The sequence below is a fragment of the Dromiciops gliroides genome, chromosome 2 (genome assembly GCF_019393635.1).
Source record: "Dromiciops gliroides isolate mDroGli1 chromosome 2, mDroGli1.pri, whole genome shotgun sequence".
Classification (NCBI taxonomy): Eukaryota; Metazoa; Chordata; class Mammalia; order Microbiotheria; family Microbiotheriidae; genus Dromiciops; species Dromiciops gliroides.
In genome coordinates this window covers 320,868,784-320,883,064 of record NC_057862.1, presented here as the reverse complement: position 1 = coordinate 320,883,064, position 14,281 = coordinate 320,868,784, and the positions used below count along the sequence as shown (strand labels likewise).

General features: G+C 40.2%; 1 protein-coding gene across 10 annotated transcripts in view; it reads left to right on the top strand.

Moving 5' to 3' along the window:
* The window catches only part of TNIP1 (TNFAIP3 interacting protein 1), an 83,948-nt gene that overhangs the window by 31,608 nt on the left and 38,059 nt on the right, over positions 1 to 14,281 (top strand). For 7 of the 10 annotated variants that reach the window (XM_043983926.1, XM_043983924.1, XM_043983928.1 and 4 more), the window contains 3 exons: positions 6,225 to 6,397; positions 9,056 to 9,187; positions 13,541 to 13,629. In XM_043983926.1, coding sequence (XP_043839861.1) covers positions 6,262 to 6,397; positions 9,056 to 9,187; positions 13,541 to 13,629 — 357 coding nt within the window. In that variant the 5' untranslated portion in view covers positions 6,225 to 6,261. The remainder of the gene's footprint in view (positions 1 to 6,224; positions 6,398 to 9,055; positions 9,188 to 13,540; positions 13,630 to 14,281) is intronic. The other 3 variants (XM_043983931.1, XM_043983929.1, XM_043983930.1) reach the window with 1 other exon arrangement.

The window sequence follows — 14,281 nt, the reverse complement described above, 5'->3', positions numbered from 1 at the left end:
AAGGCTTTGGGATTTTTTTTTGCTGGGAAATTGCTTCAAAGAACTCTTTTAGGACTATGGGACTATTGTATAATAACTATTTTGTTATACTTGATAGAAATACAGATTTTGAGTTTCTCATCTTAAGGTCAAGATGAGTCATTTAATACCCCAAGACACTGTTTAAAAGCAGGAGAGCCAGTGAACAGAAGCAGAGAGTAGAGGTCAAGTGAGAAGACAAGAAAATCACTAGACAAAAGAAGCACAGAAGCTAGAATAAATAGATGAGACCTAATCAGAGGAAGAGATGGACAACTGAATTGAAAGCTGTAAGGATAACTTAGTACTTGCATTTCTGAGCCTAAAGGGAGAAGAAGGAAGGCAGGAAAAGGGGAAAAGAAGAGGGACAGGCTTTGTTGATAGGTGATTAGAGGACAATACTAATGCTGAGAACTGATTAGAGGAAAAGAGAATCCCCTCTGTAGATGAAGGACTGGCTGGACTTACCTGCCTTGCTTTTTAGTACCATTTATAGCTTGAGAAGGGTGAAACCTCTTTTAGAAAAGTTCTTACCATGGGATAGATTTCAGGGGAATCTGAACTTGGACAGGGAAGAAAAAACAAAACTTATGTCTTTATTGTCATTAACCTGTAACTAAAATGTAGCATTTACTTAAATTATTTTAAAATTATATAGCACCTACCCCATAGTATTGTTACAAGGATCAGATTTGATAATATATCTATAAAGCACTTAGAGCAAAGTGTCTTGTATATAGTAAGTGCTTAATAAATCCTTCCAATTTTGAGAGAGTTTAAAAGCTTCAGATTGACAGAGGTTTTATGATGTAAAGAAAGTTTTTTTTGTTCAGTTTTCAGATGTGTCTGATTCTTTATGACCCCATTTGGGATTTTCTTAGCAGTGATAGTGAGATGGTTTGCCATTTTCTTCTCCAGCTTATTTTACAGATGAGGAAACTGAGGCAGACAGAGTTAAGTGACTTGCTCAGGGTCATACAGCTAGTAAAGTCTAAGGCTGGATTTGAACTCTCTGCACTGCACCACCTAACTGCCTTCAAAAAAAAAAAGATTAAGAAAAGTTAAAAGTCCATTTATTCTGTTAGGATAATGCTCAGTTTTGCAGGATAAGTTATTCTTAGATACACACCATTTACCTTTGTATTTTGCTATATAGTAGTGCAGTGTTTGCTTTCTTGTTGCTGATGAATAGACCTCTGTGATACTAACTGGAATTGCTTGGTGCATGGTCTTTGTCTTGTATCTCTCTGACCCAGGAGCTCTGGTGTTTGGCATTCATATTTCTGAGTTTATAAGATCATAGAATTAGAGCTGGAATGGATCTTGGGAATCATCTAGTCTAGGAGTTATTAACTTGGGATCCACAGGACACCCCCCCCCCGCCCACACACAAAAGGAGTCCATGGATAGATTCTAGGGGTTCTGTGAAGCTTATATACTCCCATGTTTAAATGAAACAGGCCTTCTTATTGCTTTTCCTGGTTTTTGTGCCTTTGCGTAGGCTATGCTATGGTTTCTGATGTTTAGAGAGGAAGAGCATCTCTGGTGTGAGGACTTGCTGAGCCCTTTTCAGGGCTGCTCATCCATCTTTGGTTTCCACCTATCACCCAACTCTGTGTGTAATGTACAACGCTTGTAGACCTCCTACTTTTGCAAAAGGTGGGGGTGGGAGTCTTTATAATTTTGCAGCACTTGTCTTTTTTTGTGGTAGTGTTTCTTTCTTTTTACATTGTCGTAATCATTTTATATATAGTTCTATAGTTTATATACACACACACGCATACAAATACATAAATCTTTCCATGCTTCTCTATATTCATCACATTTATTATTTCTAACAGCACATTCATAAACATTTCTTTAGTTATTCCCCAGTTGATAGGCATCTACTTTATTTCCAATTCTTAGCTATTACATAAAGTGCTGCTATAAACATTTTGATATATACTAGAACTTTCTTCTCATCAATGACCTCCAAGGTGTATAAGCCTAATAATGCAGTCTCTGAATTAAAATGGACATTTTAATAATTTTATTTGCATAATTCCACATTGTTTTCCCAAAATGGTTGTATTCATTCACTTCTCTGCTAATAAGGTACTATTGTGCCTATCTTATCTTAACCTCTTCAGCATCATTCCTATCTTTTGTCATTCCTGTTAGTTTGTAGACTTAAGGTGAAACCTCAATGTTGTTTTGATTTGCATTTCACTTATTAGCAGTAATTTGGCATATTCTTTTAAGGGGTTCTTAATAGTTTGCGATTCTTTTGAGAACTGTTTGTTCATATCCTTTTACAACTCACTGTATCTGTGGGGGAATGACTTGATCACAGATACCAGATGTCCCAAAAGTCTTAGTGCAGTTTAAAGGTATTAGAGCTGAATTGTTTGTATATATTGCAAACAAACCCATATCAGAGAAATTTGATACAAAGATTTTTTTTTTTACCACTCCAGTGCTTCCCTTCTTATCCCTAGGTACATTAATTTAGTTTGTATAGATTTTTAGATTCATGTAATCAAAATTAACTTTCATTTTCTGTGATTGCTTCTCTCCCTTGTTTGGTTAAATATACAACTCCTACATGTAGCTGTGAGAGGTATTTGAGCTACTTCTCTTTTGTTTTTTGATGGTATGAGCTTTAACATTAAGGCCATATGTCCTTTTAAAATGTATTGTGGAGTATTGTGTAAGATGTTTATCTAAGCCTAATTTCTGCTGGACTGTTTTCCATTTTAACCATCAGGTTTTTTTTATCAAATAAGGAGTTGTCCCTAAGTAATTTATGTTTTCTGGTTTATTGAACAGGGGATTATTGAGTTCCATTTTTTCTGATTCTCCGTTGTCTGCTCTTTTCCATTGATCTACCTTTCTATTTTTTAACCAATACCAAATGCTTTAGATGTCTTTGGAGGTCTAGAAGTACTATTCCCCCTTCATCCCTACCTTTTTTCATAATTTCCTTGTTAAAGCTTCTTTTTTTTTTTTTTAAACTTTTTTTGGTGAGGCAGTTGGGGCCAAGTGACTTGCCCAGGGTCACACAGCTAGTAAGTGTTAAGTGTCTGAGGCCAGATTTGAACTCAGGTCCTCCTGACTCCAGGGCCGGTGCTCTATCCACTATGCCACCTAGCTGCCTCATGTATTATTATTATTATTATTATTATTTTTTGTGGGGGCAATTGGGGTTAAGTGATTTGCCCAGGGTCACACAGCTAGTGTCAAGTGTCTGAGGCCGGATTTGAACTCAGGTGCTCCTGAATCCAGGGCCAGTGCTTTATCCACTGTGCCACCTAGCTGCCAAAGCTTCTTTTTTAAAAAATGATTTGTTATTATTTTGTTGATTTCTCTAAAATATCTCTGATAATTTGGCTATAGCATTAAAAAGTATAAATTGACTTGGGTAGTATAGTTACTTTTATTATATTGTCATAACCCAAAAATAAGCATTGAAGATTCCTCTAAGTTCCTTATTCTTTGAAAGAGTCCAGTCATTTTCTAAGCTTAACTTCTAAATTCAACTTCTAAGATTATTTCCTTTTTATTCCTTATCTCTTCCTTCATTTCTTTTATAAGGCCTTCAACCATGCTGGCGGTTCTTGTGTCCGTTATGTTCTCCTTTCTTGTATTGTAGGTATAGTTGTAGAATTATTCTCCTCTCGTTTTAGCCTGTGATTCTCTTCCCCCATAATATATCTTAATTCTTTATTGGAGACTACTCTTCGCTTGCTTATTTCTCAAATCTTTCTGTTTTTCCCTCCTTCTGGAGCCATCTTTTTGAGAATTTCTTTCCTTCTTTTGATTATTCTAGTTTTTTTTGGTGTGAATTTCTAGCTATCTTGAGTTGCTAAGCTTTTTATACACAACCACTCTCTCCTTCCAAAAGTCCTATGGTATAAAGAGCTTGACTTATCCGAAAGATTTTACTAGAGCCATTGTACCAGTGGCAAAGTCCATGAGTCCTAGAGTAATCTAGAACCTAACTCTGCCAGGGTACTTTAAACTTTGTTGTTGAAAAAGGATGCTGACCTGGAGCAGGGATGGTAGGGGTGTGGAGATATTAGCCAGACATTCCTCGTTCCTTCTTGCTGCCCTAAAAAGAGTTAGAGGAAAAAAAACCCTCTTCTGGTAGCCCGCTTACTGCTATCTCTTTGCTGATCAAAATGTATATGAAAAAGACCTGGTGTTTTTATAGAATTATAAGTTCAATATGCATTAGCAATGTAAACTGTTAACTTCACAATCTCATATGAAATCAGGCTACATTAATAGAAGTATAGTGATCATATTAGGAATGCAGGATTCAGTTCTTGGTGCCACATTTTAGGAAGAATATTAAGTAAGCTGATGGGAGTCCACGCTGGTAGGGTACCTAGCATGGTGAGGGGACAACTTGAAACCAAAGTGTAAGTGAGCTTTGGTTTTATGCAAATGGGAACATTTAGAATGTGTGGTCAGAGAGAGGTTCATATCTTCAGCTTGATTCTCCCTAGTAGAGGGAGAGGAACAAAGCTACCAGTGTGGCCTGGTAACTCTGTGACTCTGAAATATATTTGGCACCCCTTGTTCTCCTCTCATGTGAAGTGGCCTTCATCTTTATGGTGCCTGTGTTTATTTAGAACTTCCCAATTTGCTTTGCTGTTTTAGTTCCATAGTTCTCCACATACTCTTTAGGTGAGGTAAGACTAGAAAGGTCAAGGTTTTATGATCTCTCTTGGGTTCCAGCTTTTACATAGAACAGCCTTCTCTGTCTTATACCTACTTCTGGCCTTTATTGCTTCAGCGTTCTAGGAGGTTCCTTTGGTTGAGGGTCCCACTAAATGTCCAGGAAATAGGGTCACTTCTGGTGACCAATAAACCTCATAAAGAAATCTCTTCTACTTTTTGCTGGTTGGTACTGAACTGTCATTTTCTGCCTTGGCAGTAGCACATGATGGACCCAGAGTAAGTGGATTTCAGAGACTCAAAGCTATACTGTACTTAGATTCTGGTGTGAGAAAAACCAAGGCTCTTAGGAAGCTCAGCAGATACTGCCCACTCATGCTGTGAACATGGCAATGGGTCGTTTATTACACAATTTTGTGAGTTCCATAAAGCACACAGTGAAGATATTTGGGGGGATGCTGTCCTTTTTAGAATTTTGTCAAAATGCCTAGGGTTGTGCCATCATCTTCAGTCCTTTCTTAACATTTGGGGCTGTGGGTTTGAAGTACAGACACACAAATCCCATTGCTGCTACTGTCACTCCTCCCTCTAAACCCCTTGCACTTTGTTTTAGCAACATAATCTCTGCTATAATTCTTTGTGGTTATTTCTGGGCCTACCCACTTGTCTGTCTGGCTTGTGAGCAGCCCCCATACCCTGACTTTTTCATTTTGGTGTGCGGTTCCCTACCCTACTCTGGGAAGTACTGTGTGAGGGGGTGGGGGAAGAAGGCAGGAGGGGAGTTTCAGTCTTGTTTTGGAGAAAACTAACTGTCGTCTCACCTTTGGGTTGTTTCTCTTTCTAAGGTAGCTGATAGGGGGGTGGTAGAGATTTTGAGAGGGAAAATTGTGGTTTATTGATTTAACTTAAAGGAAGTAATCCCAAATAGATGTTGAGTTGGGGTGGATCACATGTTTAGCAAGTACCACAGACATTCCTCACTGTGGCCTTAAAGGTGGAGCTAAGATGACTTACATGACAGCATGGAAGAATGGGCAAAACGGTGGACTGGGAGTTAGATCTAAGCTCCTAAAAGTTTGCTTTATTACTTTGCACAAATCACTTAAGTTTCTTTGATGTTTGGAACTAAATGAATGAACTAGATGCTTATTTGAGGACTATTTTACCTCTAAGATTCAATTATTATTTAATTTATAATCCTGAGGGCAAGGTTATTATTGTTTTTTAAGGAATAGAAATGATTATTCCTGACCTTTGTTCTCTGTATATTGTAATGACAAGGACACTCCATCAGCTGGAGACTGTAGCCAGCTACCTTCACCCAGCACTCTGTCCTTTTGACTTCTTTCTACATATAGAAGTCAGGATCTCATATCTGCCAAGCCTCTTTGAACTATTTGTTTTTTGTCTCCAAGTCTTTTGATCTCAGGGATATGTCATGTCCTATAGTGGGCTTGGATGGGGGAAGAGATTCCTTGGTGCCAGGAAATGGACAGAGTGCTGAGCCAAGTGGCTCTGATATCCTGCTGTTGTCTTTACAGTCAGGTGGGCACGAGGTCTGGTCGCTAAGCTGCCCCCATGGAAGGGCGAGGACCGTATCGGATCTACGACCCCGGTGGTGAGGGCAGGCAAGGAGAGGCGTCTGCAGCTTTTGAGCATCTAGTGGAGGAGAATTCCCGACTGAAGGAAAAAATGCAAGGGATAAAGACGTTAGGTAATATAGACACCCACTTCCCCTCTTTTTCCTTTCCTTTTATCCCAAGTAGACACCAGGGTTCCCCTGCTTTGTGGTCTTGCCACCCAAGGACCTCTACTTATAGCCTCCTGGCTAGCTCCCCAGTGAAAGCTAACCAGGAAATGCAGTTTGATATTGTGACTGACTGGGATGTGTACTCCTGGACCCTTGGAGTCAAGGTATTGCTACCTTGTGAATCCCACCCCTCCCCAAGTGTCTCCCTAGGTCAATAACTCCTGCCCTGCTGTTCAGGGGAAGTTATTTCCCTGACTATCCCGATGTGGACAGGATGGAGAAGGGGGTGAGGGATAAGGGGACCTGTATTTTTCCTCTTACTCTAGGGGTAAGAGATGAGGGAAGAAATACTGATTGTGGCCAGACCTCCTAGGTCTTCTGCCTGACATTTTGTGGGTGTGCTACTGGCTGCCTAGGTGACAAAAGTCTTAACTTGAGAGTCCTAATTTCTGGAATTATATAGGGGGAGAAATAGGTCCTGTGTTCGCAGCTTTAGTCAGGATCTTGACTCTCTGCCCTGTTCATTCATTCAACAGACATATATTAATTGCTTACTGTGTACAAGATCCCAAACAAGAATAAATAGCTTTTAGAAATGTGTAATGAATTCTTGGGGTGTTATGATCGTGGGTAGCTAGATTTATCATACATATGTCTTGCAGCCACCTTATTCTGATTTGGGGATTCAGGGAGAATGAAGATACCTCATTCCTTCTCCCTGTCCTAATATCTGCTATATTTGCCTTGTCCTCATGGCTGTTGGGGATGCTTTCTTCTTTTGACCTCATGTTTCCAAAGACCCCAAGGAAGCTGACAAGCTTATAAAGAGAAGGTTTAAAAGTTCTGTTCCATCACCATGGGTGTCACCAAGAAGATCTGACATTCTGGCTAGGCTCACACTACGTTCACTCCAGGAAACACTGCTGTGACTTGTACTGTGACATAAGAATCACAGGTTGGCATGATGCATAGGGGACTTCTGACATGAGCTCTTCCTGTTCTCTCAAATACTCTCATTTCTTGCTGCTTTTCCTACCAAGTACCTGTGCCTAATTAAGGGCTGCCCTAAAAAATTATCTGTAGGACTGGTGGATAGAGATGGAAATGGTGGGTCTAATTTTCATTTAGAAAGACAGTAGAAGGGTCATTGTAGGGGCAGCTAGGTGTTGCAATGGATAGAGCACTGGCCTTGGAGTCAAGAGGACCAGAGTTCAAATGTGACCTCAGACACTCAATAGCTTTGTGACCCTGGGCAAGTCACTTAACCCCAATTACCTCAAAAAAAGGTCATTGTGCTATAATAGAGCCTGTGTCCACTTATGTAAGCTATTTTTAGACCCTGATGTCCATAATGAAATCCATAGTAAAATGCTCCTTTCTCTCCTGGTTATTAGGGAGGGCATACAATGCCTATCTCCCAAGGGGAGAAAAGTGAGATCTGGTAGGGTTGAAGCAATTTCTGTCCCAATGGCAGCTTCTTCATATCCTTTTCTAAGGATGGGGAATTGGAAGTCCAGCTCAGCTCAGCTCAGCTAATTCAGATTGGTAGTTCTAGGCTGCTTTTGAAACACACAGCTCTATAATCACTTATTCCTCCTTTTCTGGTACCTGCTGTGTGTGGGTTATAGAGTAGTATGATCTTCAAGCCTAACCCGATGGAGACATCTGTGACTATCCCCATTTACTATAATAAGACAAAAGGGGAGAGAGACTCTGACCCTAATACTGAAGGGGCCACAAATAACACTATGCCTCTGAGCCTCAGATAGCCTCTCTACATGATCTCATGGCAGTTTCCCTACATGCTCTGCTCACTGTCACAGGCCAGTTCATCTTATGCAGAGTACACTGGTGTCATTCTATCCTGATCCATGTGCTCTTACTTTAGCTTCTATTCCATTCCCTGCAGCCCTAGAGCCATGGGAATATCCCTGAGCAGTCTTCCACATGCCATGAATGCCTCTCATTCCTTCTTATGCTTCTGCAGTACCTCATTCTCCCTTCATATACCATACTACTAAATACCACTTCTTCCTTCCCATCCTCTTTCTTTTCACAGCCAAACCTGGTATACAGGGTCTAACTTTGTAGGAACTTGGGCTGGCCCGTATGGCAAGATCTTTAGTGGTAGATGTGGGAGAGCTTCCTACTTTCCCAGAAAACTGGGCAGATATTTGGTCTTAGGTCCTTGGAGTGCAGGAAGACCTTGGGACAAATGGGATCTTTGGAGTTTACTCCAGTGTCTTCATGGGCTTTGGGAGGGATAGTTATGTTCCCAACCAATTTATCTACCAAGATAATTGAAAATTATCACCCAAAGCCAGAGCCTTCTTTCAAAATAAGTTTTTCACTGTCCCCACAGCCCACGTTGTCATCAAGTAGCCAAGTTGGGCTTTTGTTTCCTCCACCTACTTGCTCCAGTGGGGCTGTGATGAAACCCAACCATGGGAAAAGTGGGGGAAATCCAAGCATTAAACTGGAATATCCAGACTTGTGATTTAGTCAGCTTGGTGGTTTTTTAGTTCTAGGCCCATGGGAAGCAATAGGCTTTGGTCAGGTAGGGTAAGAAATACTAAGGTAATTGAACTTTCTTCCTGCACTTTTCTCCCCTTCTGGCCCCAGGGGAATTGTTGGAAGAGTCCCAGATGGAGGCATCCAAACTGCGCCAAAAGGTAGAGGAACTGGCCAAGGACGAAGAGCTTCCCCAGCCATCTCCTCCCTCATCTTCCTTTGACCACCTAGCTGAGCTCACAGGTATGATGGCAGTGGGTTAACCTAGGAAGGAAGTCTATATGTGTACCAAAGAATGAACCTGTTTATCATCCTGATGTCCATTGTATCCATGGTCCCATCTAAGTTATGATCTTTTTTTATTTAAAAAAATAGTGAGTCTCCCCATCTCACCCAAGCTGATGTGCAAGTGCTGCTCTTGGGCCCAATCTAACTACTAACTGGCATGGGAGCTTTGATTTTCTCCATTTCTGATCTAAGTTAATTCACTCCTTAGACAACTTTGTAGCCTCCCAGTTCTTGGGAGTTGACCATATTGTTACCTAACTTCATTCAAACACCTGATCTGAACAACTTAGCTCACAGCAACTCAGCATTCCCAAACTCAACAGGTCTGTCAGCCTCATCTAGGCATCAGGGAATAAAGATGTGTGCCACCACCTTCTGCTCAACTTCTGGTTTTGACGCTTTTACAATTTGGGTCTCAATTTTAACCTTTATAAAATGAAGAGATAAGAATCACAGAAATTCTGAGCTGGAAAGGACCAAGAAAGGACTAGAAAGCATCTAGTTTAACCTGATGAAATAAAAATCCTTTCTACATTATTTCTTTTTCTTTCTTTCTTTTTGTGTGAGGCAATTGGGGTTAAGTGACTTCCCCAGGGTCACACAGCTAGTATCAAGTGTGTGAGGCCAGATTTGAACTCAGATCCTTCTGACTCCAGGGCCAGTGCTTTATCCACTGCACCACCTAGCTGCCCCCCATTATTTCTTTTTTTGTAGGTAGAAAGATCATTTATTAAGTATTTGCAATGTACCATGAAGCTAAGTGGTTCAGTGACTAGAGCACTGGAGTCGGAACTAGAACAACCTGAGTTCAAATCCAGTTCCAGACACCTACTAGCCATGTGACCCTGAGAAAACTACCCAACCTCTGATCTGCCTTAATCCACTGGAGAAGGAAATGCCAAGCCACTCCATATCCTTGCCAAGCAAACCCCATGGACAGTATTGGCTTACCATGGTCCACAGGATCATGAAGAGTCAGACATGACTAAACAACAACAGCAGCGTGTACCAGGCACTCTTCTAAACACTAAGGATATGAAGATAAGCAAGCACAATAGTGTCTGTCCTCAAGGAAGCAGCCCGTGTCAGCAAAATCAAATTACCCTCACTCCCTTGACCACCACCTCCCTTCAGAGCTGAACAGACCCAGCACCTAAGAATAGCAGTGTTTCCTAACCACTTCCCATCCCAATCCTATTAGCTCTGATGCCTGACCAGGTACTGCAGCTGTCATTGATAATAACAATCACTGTGAAAAAGGGGCCCTCCTTCCTTGCTAACACTAACATTAAATGCTGACTAACTGCTACCAATGGGCATGGAAGCCCAAGATCCCTGGGAATGGAAACACACTCCAAACCACTGGTCCTGCTTCCAACTCAGTCCCCATAATCATCATCTGGGTAAGCAACCTCTACACAGATGGACACTAGTAATAGCTTCTGGAGTATTTCAGTTGCTGAAGATCCAGAAAAGAAAGCTATTTCCATCAAAATCATTGGCATTGTCAAATAGCTCAACATTTGCTTCCACTGATATAGCGATGGAAAAAGACATTCAAAAAGAAGCATTTCCATTTACTGCTGCATCCATCCTAAGGACCAACCTCCATTATTTCTTACAAATGTTTTTCCAGCCTTTGCTTAAATACCTTCAGTGATGAGGAATCTGCCACCCTCAGAGGAAGCCTATTTCATTTTTGGACTTCTTGAGAATGGTTTCATCACCTTTTAGGGGAAAAAAAACCCATATTCTGTTATTACTTAAAAGAAAGAAAGAACATTTAGTTTTCTTGGGGTCAGTGTTGCTTCTACCACACTAATTTTGGATTAGACACTCTCTAAGTCTTTGAGCTCTAACATTCTATGTTCTCAGGTGCCTTTTAGTTCTGATATTCTATGTTCTTGGGTCCCTTCCATTTCTGGCATTACATGATTCTGAGTATACCTCAGATTTTCTTTCTGGTATCATTCAGGCATTTACAGTTATCTAGAGGCATGAGAAGCAACTTGGCATAAGGGAGAGATTGCTGGACCTGGAGTTAAGAGCACAGGGTCAGTTCCTGCCTCTGACACTTAGTGCTGTGTGACCATAGGTAAATCACTTATCTTAAACCTCAGGAAACTCTGCAAGCCTTGCATACCAAGTTATCCTACACTGTCAGAATCAGAGAACTTTGTATGTATTGATATCAAAGGCAGGGAGATGAATTAGTCTTCCAATTTCACTATTTTTGTAGAAGAAAAAATATTAAATGATATTTATTTGTCCTTCACTGGAAAACCTTTAAGAGGGAAGACTTGAAATGATGTCTAGGATGTCATGTCACTTCTGCATGTGCCTCAGAGAAAAATGCACACAAGTGTTGCTTTCAATAGCAGATGAAAACTGCTATAACTTATCATTGCCCAAGGCAGTATCCATATATCACTTACTAGATTTATGTAATGGATTCAGTTTGTCTAGTCAACAACTTTAACATTAATATGCAAAAGTTCCTTAAAGTACATTTTCTTAATTAGTTAAACACATCCTTACTAGGGGCAGCTAAGTGGCACAGTGGATTGAGCACCAGGCCTTGAGTCAGGAAATTCCTGAGTACAAATCTGGCCTTAGACACTTACTAGCTGTGTTAATCTGGGCAAGTCACTTAATCCTCTTTGTCTCAATTTCCTCATCTAAAAATGAGCTGGAGAAGGAAATGGCAAACCATTTCAGTATTTTTGCCAAGAAAACCCCAAATGGGGTTCACGAAGAGTTGGACACGACTGAAAAACAGCTCAACAACAACCAAAAATCCTTGTGAACATATTGATACCATTTATTTCCTTAGCCAACCCTTTCTTCAGTTGCACTTCAATTCAGCATTTATGATTTATGATATGATCAATAGAGATAGGGACCAACCCACTTGTCCATCTGCCTCTATTATAACTTTGGTTTAAAATGTTCTATGTACAAAGATGACTGCTGTTCATGAGAGTTGGCCATCTCCATTAGTGATCCTGTTCCAGTGTTGGGCAGTCCTCATCACATTTTCCTTATATCTAATTTGTCTTGTTTGCTGCAATTCAAGCCCCCTTTCCTCTTCATTGGTAACCACAGTATATGTTCACCTAAATCCTTTTAGTGAGTTAACCCTAACAGCAGCCCTGAAAGATTGTTGTTATGAAAGGCTGTTGTTATTTGCCACTTCACATAGGAGAAAGGCAACATACAAAATGATTGTGACCTTTTAAATGGTGTGAGCACCTAGGAGGTCTATCTTTTTTAGATTATCCAAGGACATTAGAATTCAGGGATTTCTCTAGGATTGCTGAGCATCCCTTCCTAAAGAATTCTCTAGTAATCACAATGAATCCTTGCCACAATCCCGTAAGAGCATAGAATCAGAGGATCATAGATCTAGGGACCTGAAAGGGACCTTAGAGTCTAGGTAGCCCAACATTTTCCTTTTACTGATGAGGAAACTGAGGCTCAGATAGGGTAAATAATAGGGTCACACAGGTAGAAAGTGACAAAGCCAGGATTTGAGTGAGGTTCTGTGACAATGAGTTCATCTTTTTATTTATTTATTTTTTTAGTGAGGCTATTGGGGTTAAGTGACTTGTCCAGGGTCACACAGCTAGTAAGTGTCAAGTGTCTGAGGCCGGATTTGAACTCAGGTCCTCCTGACTTCAACTCAGGTCCTCCTGACTCCAGGGCTGGTGCTCTATCCACTGCGCCACCTAGCTGCCCCCACTGAGTTCATCTTTACACTTTACATAATCTGGTCTTGACATTTTCTTTCCTATTGTCAGATCTGACTCAGAAGCTATCACTGGCTGCTTGCCTAAGTTTCTGTGTTGTTTGATTGGATGGGAAATAACTTAGAACAAAGGGGTTGGAATAATTTTGTTTAGCTTTCGGCAGTTACAGGGCTAGGGATTGTAGGGGACTTGCCCATTTGTGGAGGTTTTTTTTTTATGATAACTGTAGAATAATCTACATAGTTTACATTTTGAAGAGATCAGGCAGAAACAGTAGCCTGGATTCTTAGGGATTTTTCCCAGTCTTCTGTAGAAATGGTGTTTTACACTGTCCTTTCCAGACTCCTGATTCCTATAGTCAAGGAGAAAAGAAGATAGATACTTTTCTATTTGAGAGACCCTAAGGAGGTGTAACTGGCCACCCATTTCCTTAAACAAATTACTAAAGCCAGCCTACTGGGTATATTGCTTATAAAGGCTCTTACCCTAGAAAAAGCTAAATTCAGAAGTCTGGTCAGAGTATATATTCACTTGGCTTCCTTTTCTCTCTCTTCTCCAGGAGGGAATACAAATCTTGAGTCACCTCCAGACAACTCAACTCGCTCCAGGAATGAGCAGGTACCTACAGTTCAGAAGCCTCCATCCAGTGTAAGTTCTATTAGAATCTGTGATAGATATTATATAGATTCTCTAGGTTAAAAAAAAAAAAGCTGACAACACCTGGTCTAGTGGAAAGAGAGTTGGATTGCGACTCAGGAAACCTAGTCACTCCTTTATTGTATGACTTTGGACAAGCCACTTATTGTTTATGGGCATTCCCTTTTCACTTCTTTTAAATAAAGAAAAATTATTGATATTTTTTATTTTACATCACCTTCATTTCCAAATATAAACCTGCTCTCCTCTCCAGAGGAAAGAGCCATGCCTTGTAACAAAGATTTTTTAAAAAGACAAAAGCAGTTCAGCAAAACTAACCAACACATCAATCATCTCTGACAGTCTGTGCAGCATTCTATACCCAAATTCTTCTGCCTCTTCAAAGAGGGGAGTGAAATGTATTTTCTCAACTCTAATCCAGGGCCAAATGCAGTTATTTTAATTACACACATTCAGTTTATTTTGTAAATTATTCATTTATTTTAAAAATATTTTATTTTTCCCAATTTCCTAATTTTTTACATGAAGAGATAATTTTTAACTTTTGCTTTTCAAAATTTTGAATTCCAAATTTTCTTCCTTCTTCTTTCACCTTCCCCTCTTCCTGAGACAGTAAACAATTTGATATAGGTTATATATGTGC